The 16,055-nt window shown below is 39.3% G+C and overlaps 1 protein-coding gene across 1 annotated transcript in view; it reads left to right on the top strand.

Moving 5' to 3' along the window:
* Nucleotides 1-16,055, top strand: part of LOC137294829 (codanin-1-like) — a 40,797-nt gene that overhangs the window by 19,056 nt on the left and 5,686 nt on the right. Inside the window, exons 12-26 of the mRNA XM_067825950.1 lie at nucleotides 4,320-4,479; nucleotides 6,061-6,135; nucleotides 6,404-6,547; nucleotides 7,408-7,574; nucleotides 8,207-8,288; nucleotides 8,886-8,978; nucleotides 9,264-9,318; nucleotides 9,969-10,093; nucleotides 10,889-11,089; nucleotides 12,172-12,254; nucleotides 12,840-12,985; nucleotides 13,870-14,033; nucleotides 14,499-14,600; nucleotides 15,228-15,291; nucleotides 15,795-15,940. Of these exons, the coding sequence (XP_067682051.1) occupies nucleotides 4,320-4,479; nucleotides 6,061-6,135; nucleotides 6,404-6,547; nucleotides 7,408-7,574; nucleotides 8,207-8,288; nucleotides 8,886-8,978; nucleotides 9,264-9,318; nucleotides 9,969-10,093; nucleotides 10,889-11,089; nucleotides 12,172-12,254; nucleotides 12,840-12,985; nucleotides 13,870-14,033; nucleotides 14,499-14,600; nucleotides 15,228-15,291; nucleotides 15,795-15,940 (1,807 nt within the window). The remainder of the gene's footprint in view (nucleotides 1-4,319; nucleotides 4,480-6,060; nucleotides 6,136-6,403; nucleotides 6,548-7,407; nucleotides 7,575-8,206; nucleotides 8,289-8,885; nucleotides 8,979-9,263; nucleotides 9,319-9,968; nucleotides 10,094-10,888; nucleotides 11,090-12,171; nucleotides 12,255-12,839; nucleotides 12,986-13,869; nucleotides 14,034-14,498; nucleotides 14,601-15,227; nucleotides 15,292-15,794; nucleotides 15,941-16,055) is intronic.

Below are 16,055 nucleotides of genomic sequence, written 5' to 3'. Positions count from 1 at the left end.
CTAACTCTCTGTAGTCAGTGAAACATGAAAATTTTGACATCCCATGGATGACTCATCTGTAGTACTGGAAGCCAAATTCATCTCTGGAAGTTTCTCTTCTGTAGAACTTGGAGAAGTAAGGGAGAATTACAATATATGAGCGAACAACTTTGTTATTGCTATGAGGGCGATGTTTTGGTGAAGGTTCTAACACTGTTATCAAGCAGAACCTTCACCAAAATGTCGCTTCATAGCAATAAAGAAGTTGTTCATCCGTATATTGTCATCCTTCCTCATCTGTGGAAGTTTTGTAGGACCAATGTTGGATGGAGAAAAATTTGTGAAATGGATTCATAAATTTTAAGATATAGTTTTTTAATACTATGACAGAAGCTGGTCAGGTCATTGAAAATATGTCAGATTGCAGTAAAATGTACCTATTTCAGTGCTGCCTTAGTGTCTGAAGTATGTGGATGTCATTGGCTAGATGGCTGTGTTCTTAAACAAACAGATAATGTGGATTTAAACCCATTTCTCAAACAGAGTACATACAACATGATATACAGGAAATGGATTGTAATGAATAACCCCCAGATTTGAGGGGGATAACATGGATGACGGCATGCTGAAAGTTATGTACCATGTATGCAGTAATGTTAAAAGTATTTTTAGGGGGATAATGTGAGCGATCTCCTATTGACAGTTTAATCTAGAGAGTTAAATGATGTTGGCAGTATTAAACACAGCCCCAGCTCTTTGATGAGAATCACTGTCACACCTCAGTTGTTCTCTGTAGTCCATTTTGGTTAAAAGTTGTTGAGTTTGACTAATTTCTTCTAATCTGATCACATCACATTCAGCTCTGACCACTTGTCAAGCTGAATGTTTAGGTTTATATAACTTGTATGACTGAACAGATATATATAAACTTCAGCCTGATTCTACTTATACCCTTCAAGTTATATTGACAGCCATTGACAATATAGATGTCCATTATTCTTGATTCATAGTTCATGAGCCTTCAGCATTGAGTTAACTTTCTTCCCATATGCAGATTTTTGGCTTATCAATGTGAATCTTGAAGTCCTCGATAATTACATTCTTCGTTGATGCATACTGACTTAGTAAGAAAGAGAACTCCTCATGAAACTCTGATACCAAAAGCTTGCGGTCTATAAGTATATACACATCACAGTCTGAAAAGGTGGTGGCCTATATAAACAGATCACATGGACATATGTATTTACAGAAGTGATTTTGATAGTCATCCATTCAAATGTCCAAAATTGGCTGAAGGCTCCCAGTACTCCACATAGATGCATTTTCTATGAAATAGTGCTATGCCACCTCTTATACGTGAGGTACGAGGGACATTAACGACAACCAACCCATGCTTGCCATAAAAGGCAGTTATGCTTGCCATAAGAGGCAACTAACGGGATTGGGTGGTCAGGCTCACTGACATGGTTGATACATGTCATCGGTTCCCAATTGTGCAGATCGATGCTCATGTTGTTAATCACTGGATTGTCTGGTCCAGACTTGATTATTTACAGACCACCACCATATAGCTGGAATATTGCTGAGTGCGGCATAAAACTCAACTCAATTACTCATTAACAATACCATATCCATTTGGTGTAAGTTCAGGGGTGGATGCCTCATCACATCTGATTTCAACCATGTTTCAGTGAGGAGTTCAGGTTCTTGTCAACAAGAAAGTCTGCTAGTTTTGTTCCTATGTGATTGGGAGTTCCATATTGACACATTGAGCCTGTTTGAAAACTTCTTAGGATGAACTTGGTGTTTTTGGTGTTAAAATTTCCAATTTGAATAATATGTTTCACAAACACTCCACTGATAACCTTGATCTTTCTTGCAATTTTCTGGCCTGACCTACATCCTCTCTGCGTCCGCTTGGCTCCAGATGTTCCAAGTGTTTTAGGCCCTATTACACACGTGGCTAGTCTCTTGTTGAGTTGACTAACTCGCCTTGGAATACACCACTGTGTGTTGCTTGCCCATCATTGTGATTGAAAGTCGGCTGGCTTTGGCTTTGACAGGTCCGACTTGTGGCTTGATTGAGTGACAGTACAGCTGACCAGTGATTTCAGTCAATATCACATACAAAAATGTGAAATATATCCATACTTTAGATGAAATATTTTGATGAACAACACATTTCCACATCAGAAACACCCTCTTAAGTCAATATGCAAAGTTCCAGAGGTGTCTAATGTGCAGAACCATGAAAAGTTACGCAGATTGATGCTGGTCAGACTCATTTGTTTACCGACCGCCGCCATGTAGCTGGAACATTGCTGAGTGCAGCTTAAACTAAACTCACTCACTTTAATCATAAGTTTTTAGTTATTCAAATAAATGCTTTACATGAGAAATTATTTCATGACAGAAATGGCTGGTTTGAAGCAGTACATCTATATTGCTGTAATAAGAATGTAATTTGGTACACACTAATTCCACCATTGCAGTGTTTGCATGTTATTTATCTTGCGTTTACTTCTATTTTATGAGTATATAGCTCTCATTATCATGAAATGCTGCAGATGTTACTTTATATTTTAACTCGCGTACTTGAAAGAAATTGATCTGTACTTTAAACTGTATATATATATATATATGTGCATTAGCTATTGCTTGCCCTTAAAATCTGGACTTTTAAAGACCTTCTGTATTGTTAAAGCATTATTGTGGTCTAATATTGTAAACTGTAAATAGTGTTGTGATGTTCAAGTTACTATATGGAAACTAGATTTCGGGTGTTGCTGACAGACTTGTGAATAAAATCGAATAATGACTGAGCGAGTCAGAGACACTGATAGCTGATGTTCTGCAGTGGAAGATGGGTCTACCCATTGTCATCCTCGATATCTCCACTATACCTTGAATGTATCTACGGCTCAGCCCAATGAATTTATTACCTCCCTTTGCTGGCTTGGCATTCTCACAGTAGCCAGTCAGCTAAGTCGCCATTAGTACCAAGCTTGCCAATGTCAACAGAGATAGTGGTTGCAACTGCGAAGGTTTTTTCACTCAGATTTTGGGGAAATCATACAGACAAATTGACAGGTCCGAAACTTTTACAAAATATGCAAGAACGTCTTCTACCTCTGCATCATTTGTGTTGCCAAGTTTAATCGGTTAATGAATAACCATGATTCACTCCTGAACACAAAAGCTGAAGAAATACAAAATACTAGGTGAGATGATGTGACATGGGCTGTCAGAGTGAATTTCAGTTCGAATATGAGTGAGTGAGTGAGTTTGGTTTTACGCCGCTTTTAGCAATATTCCAGCTTTATCACAGCGGGGGGACACCAGAAAATGGGCCTCATACATTGTGCCCATGTGGGGAATCGAACCCGGGTCTTCGGCGTGACGAGCGAACACTTTAACCACTAGGCTACCCCATCGCCCCTGTTTGAATATTAACACTTGTTTAATGAATGTAACCCAAATGTTTGTTATCAAACTAAGTTAAATTGTCTATTTTTAATAATTAAATCAGGTGTCGGAAATCAGTTTCTCCATTGCAACAAATACCACAATCTTTTCAATGTTTTTCTGCATTGTGTACAATCTTGAACCTAAATCAGTACATGTTTATTTCCCATCAACAATACATATATCCTGTCATATCTGTAGACTAGTGCTTAATCTCTATACATGTATATCATTTTGATTGTAGCAAATAAGCAAATTCAAACTGAAAAGGAGTCCCAGTTGGATGATTCAGAACCTGAGGAAATCTAGACATGCTTCATTTAGGAACTTAGCAAAGCAGACCAGAAAATAAGGTGGTTCAGGGTCTGTGAGGCAGGCTACCTGTAATTCTGATATTTAACCTTAGTCATATCATGCAATATCAGTTTCTCAGACCTACTGTCCTCCATACAGCATGTTCCAATTTCAATTTAATGTGGTTAAACCCACAAGGATTCCTGTTCTACACGAAAACAAACACAGTATGTTTATCTCTGCTCTGAAGACCCATGAAGGTCCCGGGTTAGGAATCAGGCCTTCGACAACCCATGCTTGCCATAATAGGAGACTATGCTTGTCGTAAGAGGCGACTAACAGGATCGGGTGGTCAGCCTTGCTGACTTGGTCGACACATGTCATTGGTTCCCAATTGCGCAGATCGATGCTCATGTTGTTAATCACTGGATTGTCTGGTCCAGACTTGATTATTTACTGACCACCGCCATATAGCTAGAATATGCTGAGTGTGGCGTAAAACTAAAGTCACTCACTCACTCTTGTCTGAAGGTTGCAAAACTTTTAGAAGTGAACAATTTTTATTTGTATACTTTCCCCAGACTGCAGGAGCGCTTCATCAAACCCTTCAGTCTGGGCGGCCCATGTCCAACACCCAGTTTCACTGGCTACCAGGAGTTTTTCCGGGATTTCATCATGGCTGCTGGCAATGCTGTCTTCAATCAGCATCTCACTAACACGCTTGTTGCCAAGGTTACTGAGGTATGAGCTGCTAATACCGAATTTCCTTAATGTAACTTCCAAATGTTTCTTTTCTCTGAAGCTGAAGTTTGTGCATATCCAGAGCAAAGACCCTGATTCTCAAGGAAATTATTTTGATGTGTGTATGCTGCTTCAGTAGTCTGTGTTTTTGTATAGAATTACAAGGCTCACATGACATCTGTCTATGAACCACAACCCAGAACAGGATCCAATGCCAATGTCTGAGTCCACAGAGGACAGGAAAGCTTGAAAAAGGCCTGGTGTTTCAGCATGAAGTTTGAAGGCATACAGAAACATTTAAAAAGACGTGTTATAATGCCAAGGAAGCCTAATGTTTGAAAATATTTAATATCTTGAAGGTGATATAACGGCAACCATAAATTAGAGTTTGTTATTTTGTGGTGGCTTTGCTGATGAGAGAGATCCGTGAAGGTCCCTGGTAGAATAGGCCTTCAGCAACCCATGCTTTCCATAAAAGGCGACTAACAGGATCAGGTGGTCAAGCTTGCTGACTTGGTTGACACATGTCATCGGTTCCCAGTTGTGCAGATTGATGCTCGTACTGTTGATCATTGAATTGTGTCGTCCAGACTCGATTATTAACAGACCACCGCCATATAGCTGTAATATTGCTGAGTGTGGCGTAAAACTAAACTCACTCACTGACTTGCTGATGAAATATCATGGAAAATGTAATAATACCCAGGAAAAGAAATCACTTGTGAATATCTGTGTTAGAATAAGGAGTAACCTGTGCTTGTCGTAAGAGGCGACTAGCATGGATCGGGTGATCAGCCTTGTTGACACACATCATCATATCCAAATTGTCTAGATTGATGCTAATGATCATGATCTCTGGATTTTCTTGCTTGATTTGGTAAAATCATCATCTTACCAGTATTTTGTAACGAGTGTAAGATCTGAATTTGCTGGCGATGGGACATAGATATTGTGAGACAAATTGTATCGTTGTCATATTTTGATGCTGTACTGGCAGGGTTAAAAATTAGCACTTTGAGGTAGCAAATGTGCTAGCAAATATGCTATTCAAAATCTTATTTTGTGACCAGAAGAAAGCGCACAGTGGCAACAACTTGCTATCTGGTATTTTTAGTGAAACTGTTTATGTTCATCAATTAGTCAGTATTTTCAAAGGATAGATCTCCACTTGTGCAGTTTCAATTGTTAATTTAACAATACTGGTATTTTACATCCCCCCAAAATGCTTATCAGAGCTCAGTGTGCTTGCACATAAGGATAGCATTACTGCTTTCTGTGTTTGATAAGGGACATTAGTCATTTTCTTTGTAAGGATGATAATACATTGATTGCTAGTAAAACTAGACCAAATACAGATCCATATGGCCAATGACAATAATGGACTGGGAGGGAGGAATTAATACGAAACATTGCTGCTAACTGGTATGGGATTTTGCTACCTATTTTTATACCAGGTCACAAGTACTTTGCTACTTGCTAAAAACCTTAATTTCAAACACTGACTGTGCCTAGACTTTGATATGCTGAAGCTACAGTGATATTGCTGATTACTCACTGACAATCATCCTGTATTTTGTATAGCTGAACAGTACTGAGTTTGGAACCCCTGGCAGCGTTCGCACTAAGTCCACCAGCTCCGAGACTGAAGAAGAAGAGGTAAGGAAGTAGACGTGAATTTCTCTTCATTTGTTTTGTGAGGGGATATACATTATCTAATCCTCATATAATGTTTAGTAGCACTTGATTCTTTCATATCAATATTTTAATGTCATAACATTATTATGAAGGAATTGGGAAGGTGTCATTACTTCAGGTTTTCAGGGTAATCTGTGTCATTGAATTAGTTTTCATCATTATGTCTTTCTACACTGCTTCATGCTACCTTGATTTCATACTAATGAAAGGAATGTGATTATTTATTTAGGATCAACGTGAGTTGTTTGCTTCCTGTTTGATGACACTGCGGCTTCTGGGAAAATTCCTGGGATTTCTAACATTCCTACCGTACCAGACCACAGAGCCACTGCCAGACTCTATGAGGGTTAGCTATGCGGCTCACAGGAACACAGTATGTGTAGAGCATGGTCAGATAGTTTTAGACTGTTACAGATTCCTTATGCCTGTAATGCCTAGTTTTTACTGACATCATACATATGTATCTACACCATGGACATGTTATTGTAAATAAGAAGTCAATTTCTCTTGTTCATTCATGCAAAGCAACGTGATATTGTGTTCTTTCCCCCTGAAGAAAAAGCTTGATGAAGGTGTAGATTGTAGATAAGCGATTCCCTTCTTCATACTGCTGTTTTTGTCCTCAAAATGTGGCTTATCTGCGGTCATACAGGGTATTTAAACCATGGGCATATTCATACTTGGGACATATTGTTGTACTTATACTATGGACATGTTTATAGACTTACACAATGCACAATGTTGTTCTTTGTACATGTACCATCGACAGGGCTTGATTTAGTGCTTTGTTGCTTGCACAGGTGCAACCCAATATTACAAAGTGCAACCTAGTTATCACACTAACTAGCACCGGGTGCAAGTCAATTTTTGAGTGGGTAAACTTCTGAATAAAACATTTAAATAATTCAATAGCACATTTGTTTTATTATATAATGCAATAAAAGCAGTGCAACTGGAATTTGGCAGATGGAACTAGGTTTTTATGTATGGTTGCACCAGGTGCAAGTAGGTTTTCATCTCGAGCCCTGATGGAGTTGTTGAAATATTTTTCTTGTTGCTTATTTGATACAGCTCATCTAGAGCTGTAACTGCCATGATCATGAAACCACAAAGGAGTATGAGAGGACTCTCATACAACTGGACAGTTTAACTCACAGAAATCTGTTTTGCATTGTGAGCACTGAGATGGTTTTGCTGATGACCACAACTATTGCCAACAAATTGTTTTCTCAGATTCCGTCTCCCCTGGACTTTGTTGCTATGGTACATGGCGCCATCTCCTGCCGGAGACTTGTCTTCACCATTCCGTGGCTGGTGGAGTTTGCCTCCCAGATGGACCCTCTAGCACCCACAGTGCCAGTTTACCAGTGCTTTCTCTCCTGTCTCAGACATGTTCTCAGGTAGGGGAGACAACTCGCATTACAGCCAACACTGGTTTTTGTCTTTTTTTGTTGTCAAGAAAAATCTAGTCCATTTGGTTGTATTTTAGCAACTATAATTATTGTAATATATTTCGATATAGGAATTCGTGTTGCAATATATTGAGAGGTAAAGTGGACGACACTGATTGTATGCATAGATTCTATTTCCTTCATACTGAGGCTGTAAATATCAGTTCATGGTTTCATGAGTCGGGATAAGCATATAATATCAATTTTATTCAGAAAAATACATGTATATAAATATGTCATTTTGTGAAGTAATTACGAAGGGAAACATCAGATGTGAATGAAAGTCTGTTAACTTGGGTGAAGGTTTAAAAGACCTTAACTTTAACCATACACAAAATCACAAAATGTACCATGCTTTTCACCCAATATACAGGTTCATTTGAAAGCACATTACAGTATAAATGACACATTGGTGGACACAGTAATACCGTACTGTCCTTTTAAACTGTAAGCATTGACTTGGGAATTAAACATTATTCCCTTACTCTTTCTGAAATTTTGATTGTATTTTATAGAGAGTTATATTTGACCATTAGCTTGAATGAAAGCATGTATCGACTAAAAGTCTGCTTATTTTGCAGCATAGCTTGGGAGGGAGCATCCACGAACAAGTGCTTCTATGGCAACCTGATGGTGGTGGTGTTGATAAGCTGGCTGTTTGATGTAAGTTGACTTCTAAAAAGGTGACATTCTTGTGATTCTGTGGTTATATTGCTGTGTGTAGTCTAAAGTCTTACTTGAATGTTCGTGGGGTTGGAGAGACAGTGGGTAAGCCTAGTGGTTAAAGCATTTGCTCATCACGACAAAAACCAAGGGTCAGTTCCCCCACGTGGGTACAATGTGTCAAGCCCATGTCTGGTTTTCCGACGCGTGAAGGTCCGGGTTAGAATAGGCCTTCAGCAACCGATGCTTGCTATAAAAGGCAACTATGCCTGTCGTAAGAGGTGACTAATGGGATCTGGTGGTCAGACTGGCTGACTTGGCTGACACATGTCATTGGTTCCCAATTGCGCAGATGGATGCTCAGTGTTGTTGATCACTGGATTGTCTTGTCCAGAGTAGATTTTTTACAGACCACCACCACATAGCTGGAATAAAGCTCGCTTGCTCACTCACTCACTCACTCACTCAATCTGGTTTTTTCGGCGATGATATTGCTGGAATATTGATAAAAGCAGCATGAAACTCAACTCATTCACTCACTCCTGAGGTTGGCAGGAAATAACAGACACATAGTCACTATCTCACTGACTCCTTCAGACTCCCATGATGCCTGATGGACTGTTCTTCAAGGAAGTGAGTGTAGAGAAGCATGGATTAGGCAAGGGAGACACCATACAACTCCTGCCTTTGGTGAGTAACACTGCACCTTGTACAGGGATACACTCTACAGGAGTAAAGTAAACTAGTTTGTCAGGTTGCATCACCCAAAAATATTGTTTTATATTGTGTGTGAAATATCTGAACTGGCATAAAAAAATACATAGTACAAATTGGATGGTTTATGAAATAGACTCTAGAATTCTATACAAATACTTGTTAAAAGCTGCTGTGGTGGTTTTATTTTTGGTTTAAAGGAACCAATGAATATATGATATATATCATTCTACAGCTGTGATTGTTGTTATGTGTTTTCAGGATGACCTTGACCTTGTATCTCAGGATCTGCTGTATACATGCTGTCCTTATGTTGGTGAGTAATGGCAACACAGTTATCTGAAAAGTTGGTTTTGATATTTTATATGTCGTCTCTCTGAACATCCCAAATGAAACACCAAATTCCGCCTGGAATTGTTTTCAGTGATAAACACACTCTAATCAACTTGGTCATGTGGCTAAGCTTCCGTCATTTTTCCAGACCAGCGCAGAGGCCAAAATTGAGCAAAAACAGAATATGTTCCCCATTTACTGATCAAAACATGTTTTTATTACACCAAGTGTGTTATTGTTTTACAGATATCACTTGCATTTCACAGAAAACAGGACCAATAAACTGAAAGTGTCTTTATTTTCAGATTTACGTTTGCTATGAATGTGTTGTTACATACCCCACAGTTTATGAAAATAAAACTTTCAAGAAATTTGACAAGTATAGAACAGAATCATTATAGTTTCTGCCTTCATCTGGCATGGGCATATGTTTAGAAAAGGTGCATTTTTCTCAAAGTAATCTTACTGCTACGACTGGCATTGTGTGAGTTACGATCACTTTAGAGCTATGGTAACTCAGTGAATAGGTCTTCGAGTGTTCTCTTCCTAGTGGACTGGCCTTAGCATGGAGGGCTTGTGATCTGGTAGAGTAAAACTTATGAAGGTTTCTCAGAAGTCTATGGTTTGTTCCAGCTGAGATGCGCAACTTGTTGATGGAGTTTGCTGTGGGGACCAACACTCGCGGCACCATCAGGAAGATCACCCCAACGGCTGCCAATACTGGGCAGACGGCAACATTCACACAGAAACAACTGCAGGTGAGACTTCAGCCGAAAGATTTTTGCAAGAACAGTTCTTGTACAAGGAATTAAGACTCCGAGTCCCAGTTTGTTATTAGGTTTGTCAGCACCATACCTGAACTCTCTGGCTTCACTAAAGCGGTAAACACCTGCATCACTGGAGCTTTTCACCAACACTGAGCTAACATGCTATGAGTACCTTCTCGGAGAAGCTGAACTCAAGTCACTCCTTCATGTTGATGGAGGTAATATAATGAGAGAGTGAATGGGTTTAGATTTACGCCGCTAGGTTGAAGATCAGTTGAGCTAAGGATTTGACAGCAAGTGGCACAAGATCCTGAAACAAATATTGAACCTGTTGAGGAACTGTTTTGTTTCTTTGTTTTTTTGTTTAACACTGTACTCAGCAATATTCCAGCTATATGGTGGCGAGTGAGTGAGTGAGTTTAGTTTTACGCCGCAGTCAGCAATATTCTAGCTTTATAGCACTGGTCTCTAAATAATCGAGTCTGGACCAGACAATCCAGTGATCAACAACATGAGCATTGATCTGCGCAACTGGGAACCATGACATTTGTCAACCAAGTCAGCGAGGCTGACCAGCCGATCCCATTAGTCGCCTCTTACAACAAGCATAGTCGCCTTTTATGGCAAGCATCGGTTGCTGAAGGCCTATTCTACCCCAGACCTTCTCCGGTATATAACATAATGAGTCAGTGCGAGATGAGGGATTTGCCCTATGGCAGGTGGCTTTTGAAAAACAATTTGAGACCCTGGTTCTCTTAAAACCTGACAATCAGTACTTAATTACAGACTCAGCTAGAAGAGAATTTCTTCCACAACCACCCATCCTCTCTCAGACGTACTGTGGAGTTTGTAGGGGAGAGAACTGCATCCAACTTCATCAAGCTGTTTCGAAGCTCCATCCTCCCAAAGCAGTTGATGGCAGCTAAAATGAAGGTCAAGAACCTGAAGGAAAGTTTGAAACTCCTGGACCAAGACAAGAGAAAAATGGTAATATGATCAGTGAGTAAAATGATATGTGTATGATAGAATGATAGGTTATGAGGTTATGAATCCTGTTCGTTGTGTTGAGTTGCTTCCTTGAGCTCACTAGAAAGAGATGATTTTGTGATAAAATCTCATTTAGCGCGGCTATGTTTCTAGTTTTGTTAGCTCCAAAGCTTTACGTCTTATGCTTATGATTTGTTAGTTCTATTCCTCTTGCTCATGGGTTTATACAAAGTATTCAGTGTCACATGCAAACAGCAGTCCTCCGATATTAAGCTGACATACATTAAGGTTTACCGTGTCAGATGTCTGTTTTGGTGAAAAGCTGTGGTGGCTGAGTGTGTTAGAGGTTAGGTGCCTCACTCTGAGTCTCGGTTTCAATCAGGTTCAGTCTCAGTTTCTCGGACTCAACCCAGGATAGGTTAGGCTCACTGAAATGGTCAATTTATGTCATCATGTTCCAGTTCTGTCGATCAGTGCCCATGATGTGCCCATCACTGGATTGTTTGGTTGAGATTTGATCCATTACAGCTATAGCTATCATACAGCTGGAATACTGCTGTGTTAAGCATCAAATATACCAACAAAAATAGACTCAATATTTTGTGAAGGTGGGGTTTAGACATGGCTTTTCAGACACATATTGCCCATATGCATTTACTAGTGCTTGAGTATCATAGTGTATTGCAAAAAGTTGATGATGTTGGATCGTCATGATGTGTCTGATGCTGTTGAAAGTTGCATTACTGAAGAAAATCAACTTTCTCCACTAGAGTTGGGAATTGTTTGAAATCTCCTAATTGATGATTACTTCATTACCAGAGAACAATCATTGAAAAAAGTTAGTTATCAACATTTTTCAGATTTTCCTTTCCAGGTTGTTATTGTAGATATATATAACATGATGTAGCCTGCTACTTACAAGTGATGACTAATATATCATGAACATAGATGACCTGGAGTCTTCAAGAAATACAAACATCAACTAATGATGTTGGCTTGTTATGATGTTGTTGCTGATATTGGCTTGTCGTGATTTGTTGTTGCTGATGTTGGGTTGTCCTGATGATGTTGCTTATGTCCAGGGTCTGCAGTCAGAGGAAGTAAACAGACTGGTGCCACGTATATACAGTGACCTCAAGACACTGGTCAGTGCGGAACAAAGAGAGTTAGTATTTGGTCAAAATATCCAGATTTTCATAAAAAGAAATATGTTTGGTCCTTGTGTGATGGTAGTTCAGAGAGATATCATGGTATGACTCACAATATTGACACAGTCTTTGTTTGTTGTCACTCCTTTGTGGAAAATACTTGGCATTTAATTCTTAATGTGAAGTAGGAAAGGAAAAGCTGCTTGTTCTGGTCCCCATAATCACTTTTCATTGTTTAAGTTCTTGTTTTTATTAATTGATCATATTGACTTTTAAATATGAAAGAACCTGTGAATTATACAGCCAAGATGTTGAATCGATGGTGTAAACTTAAAGACCACAAATGCATCTTTTTACAAAGATCCACCCAAAGCCCAATTCAAAGCACTAGATGTGAAACAACTATAATGGCCTATTTATAACATTGTGGCAGTCATGCTCATAGATCACTTTGTGTTAGAGGGTACAGTAGTATATTGCTTTTCATAAGGGTTAAGATGTTTAAACACTAAGGTCTTTACTTCTAGCGGAATAGGTTTTACTTTTACATAAGATGTGATGTTTCATGAGGTAGGTTTCCATTAGTTACAATGTTTCTTCAGATTTTGTCAGAAGAAAACGCTGGCTGCGCTAAAGCTGTTGTTGCCTGAGGAACAGTCAAGTTCAGTGGTTGCCATGGCAGCAGATATCTCAAGTCATCAAGCAGAAAGTCGGATAACACATTGGATCAGCAGCAATATCACACTAGGTGGGTATCTGTCAGTTCTCAATGAGTTGTATCACATGTTATCAGTAATTTTATCAGCAAGTTATATCACAAAAGATCCACAGGTTTATCACTGTGGATGGATATCTGTAGCAGTATTTTAGGGAGGTGGGTTAGCCCATTCTCTTCCCACAGTGGTTAGTTGTCATATCTTTCTATCAACCTCTGTTTGAGTGCAGACATATTTCCCAGTTCTCATGAAATTCTGGAGTGGTAAAAAATTACAAAATGAATTATTTTCCTTCTGTTATCTATTAAATTGGCTTCGTTCCAGCATGACTAATGTAGGCTAATGTGTAGACACAAATATCCCTCGTATTGATGCAACATACAAGAATCTGATGGCTACATTGTCCATTGTCAATGAGGGCTATGGAGACTCCATTGATCTGGCCTGGATGAAACATTTATGCATTGCAATGGGGAAAGGGTTCTATTTTTTCGAAAGCATACATGAATTACCGAGGCCTTACAAATGATCACTTTTGAAACAATGTCGCTGATTGCACAACTAAATCTGATTGTATCCAATCATAAATCCTGAACACTTGCACCCCGAAAGGGTCATATTAGAACAGAGGTTCGTAGGAAGACACGACAAGCAACCTCTGTGGGAAGAGAATAGGGTCAGTTTAATGGTGAAAGCATTCGTTCGTCATTTGTTCGTTCACCGAAGACCTGGGTGTGAGTCAACCGACTGGGTACAATGTGTGAAAGCCATTTCTGGTGTCCCCTGATATGACATTGCTGGAAGATTGCTATCAGCAGCGTAAAACTCGCCTCCCAATGGCAGTATTCATGAATAGTATCACATAGGATTGGCAACAATATTCTTCTAGCTAGATGCATTTTGTTCTAAATTTTAGGTATGATCCAAACTGAGCTAACAGGATCCAGTAGCCGTATCCTCTGTACCCACCTGTTGCTAGGCAACCATAACTCCCACACGGATCCTGCCACAGAGAAGCCAGACATCAGCAGACACAAGGAGAATGCTCGTGGTCTGTCTGACATCATCTGTGACATCAAGGTATAACTCATACTGTTAGTTAAAGAAAGGACATCAAGAAAATGGGGTTTCTGAGTGTAGCATTGCATCTCATAACATTTGTCACTCCAGTGGAAGCCATTGTGATTGTCACCAGGTTTCATATCAGTTATTATTACTTGACAAAATATTGTAAAATATTTTATGGCTGACTAACAAATTAAAGTAAATTTATTGCTTTTCATTAATCCATGACTGAAATGTTTGGCAATTGTGGGAATGCTTCATCACTAAATAAATACTTGAAGCATTTCTGTAAAATATTTTGTTTGCTCAGTATTTATAATTTCTGTCATTCTCTTCTTATATTCTCTTTGCTTTTCTGGAATTTGGATTTTTTACGCTTGAGGAAATTTAATTGTTGCTTTGGGCAAGGCATGACTCCACTTTCAGTTGATTCAGGACTGGCATCTCTGCTCATATTCTATAGCTGACCACCTGTTGCAGGACATGATGAGATGTCTGCTGCTGTCCCCTTCTACCCAGTTTGACCTGCCCAGCTGTCTGGACCTGCTGTCTGAGGCAAACACAGCTCTGGTGGAGAGACAGGTAGGACTGGAGCTAAGTGGGATGTTTCTTGGGACAGAGAATAATGATAGAAGGACCTTGAAAAGAATTTATTATTGTGTAATAATTTATTCAAGTTAAGGACTGTTAAGTGATCTGACCAAACTCTTTTACGATTTATGACCCGTAAGTGAACCAGGATTTTGTTGTCAGGAGGATTAATAAAAGTACACCATAGTGTTGTGACAGATATGAAAACTATATTTCAGTTCTTCTCTAGACTTTATTATTGACATTTCACCACCATATAACCCGTGACATTCCCGGTGTAGAATAGGCCTTCAGCAACCGATGCTTGCCATAAAAGGCGACTATGCTTGTCGTAAGAGGCGACTATTAGGATCGGCTGGTCAGTCTCGCTGACTTGGTTGACACATGTCATTGGTTCCCAATTGTGCAGATCAATACTCATGTTGTCGATCACTGGATTGTCTGGTCCAGACTAGATTATTTAGAGAGCACTGCCATAAAGCTTGAATATTGCTGCGTGCAGCATAAAACTAAACTCACTCACTCACCACCATATAGCTGGAATATTGCTGAGTACAGTGTTAAACAAAAAAACGCAGAAACAAAACAGTTCCTCAACAGGTTCAATATTTGTTTCAGGATCTTGTGCCACTTGTTGTCAAATCCTTAGCTCAACTGATCTTCAACCTAGCTATCACAGCTGGTAAGTCTGGATAATAATGTCCAATCAATTGCTGATATGTTTCTTATCAAGATGATCATGACAGGTATGACAAGCATGTTGAAAGTGTATCAGTATTGTGGGACAGGTGCGTTACAGGTGCATCAGTATTGTGTGACAGGCACATTAAAGGTGAAACTGTATTAATGTTTTATGGTGTGAATGTTTTCTTGGTAAACAATTGACAGAAAATGTGCTTTTTAATACACGTCAACCAATACATACTTACTAATGCCATAACTTGTTTTCTGACTAAAGTTGTATCATCTACACATGGACAAAAGACCCTTAGCTAGAACTATATGCACAGTTAGATCACAGTGACATTTTCTGTTCTTCCACCACATATTATACTTGCTTTTGGTATGTAGTCATCCTAACAATAGGTCTCTCTGAAAACCTGCAATATTCGTGATGCAGTAGAACAGATTGCGAGCGTCTGTGACCTACCTATTGTGTGTTGAGAGTTATTCCCCATTCTCCAGTACTTGAACGGCCAGGGACCGTGTCTACTGAGATCTGTACAAGGTGCATCAGCTTGTGGAAGCTACAGCTGGGAAAGGAGACAGAGTTTGATGGGTTGTGTTGTGCCAGAGTCATCCATGGCTTGTCTAAAAGTCACAAATCACAGGTACACCTACCCTTCTCATATGTCAATTTTCAGTCTTTCATTTTGTCTTTGTCATGTGCATGAAATAAGTGAGGAATTCACAATATGTTTTACATTTCACATTCTGACATTGTCT

Source organism: Haliotis asinina, chromosome 8 (assembly GCF_037392515.1).
Source record: "Haliotis asinina isolate JCU_RB_2024 chromosome 8, JCU_Hal_asi_v2, whole genome shotgun sequence".
Classification (NCBI taxonomy): Eukaryota; Metazoa; Mollusca; class Gastropoda; order Lepetellida; family Haliotidae; genus Haliotis; species Haliotis asinina.
Note: the sequence above shows the minus strand (reverse complement) of the source record. Positions and strands in the feature narration are given on the sequence as shown.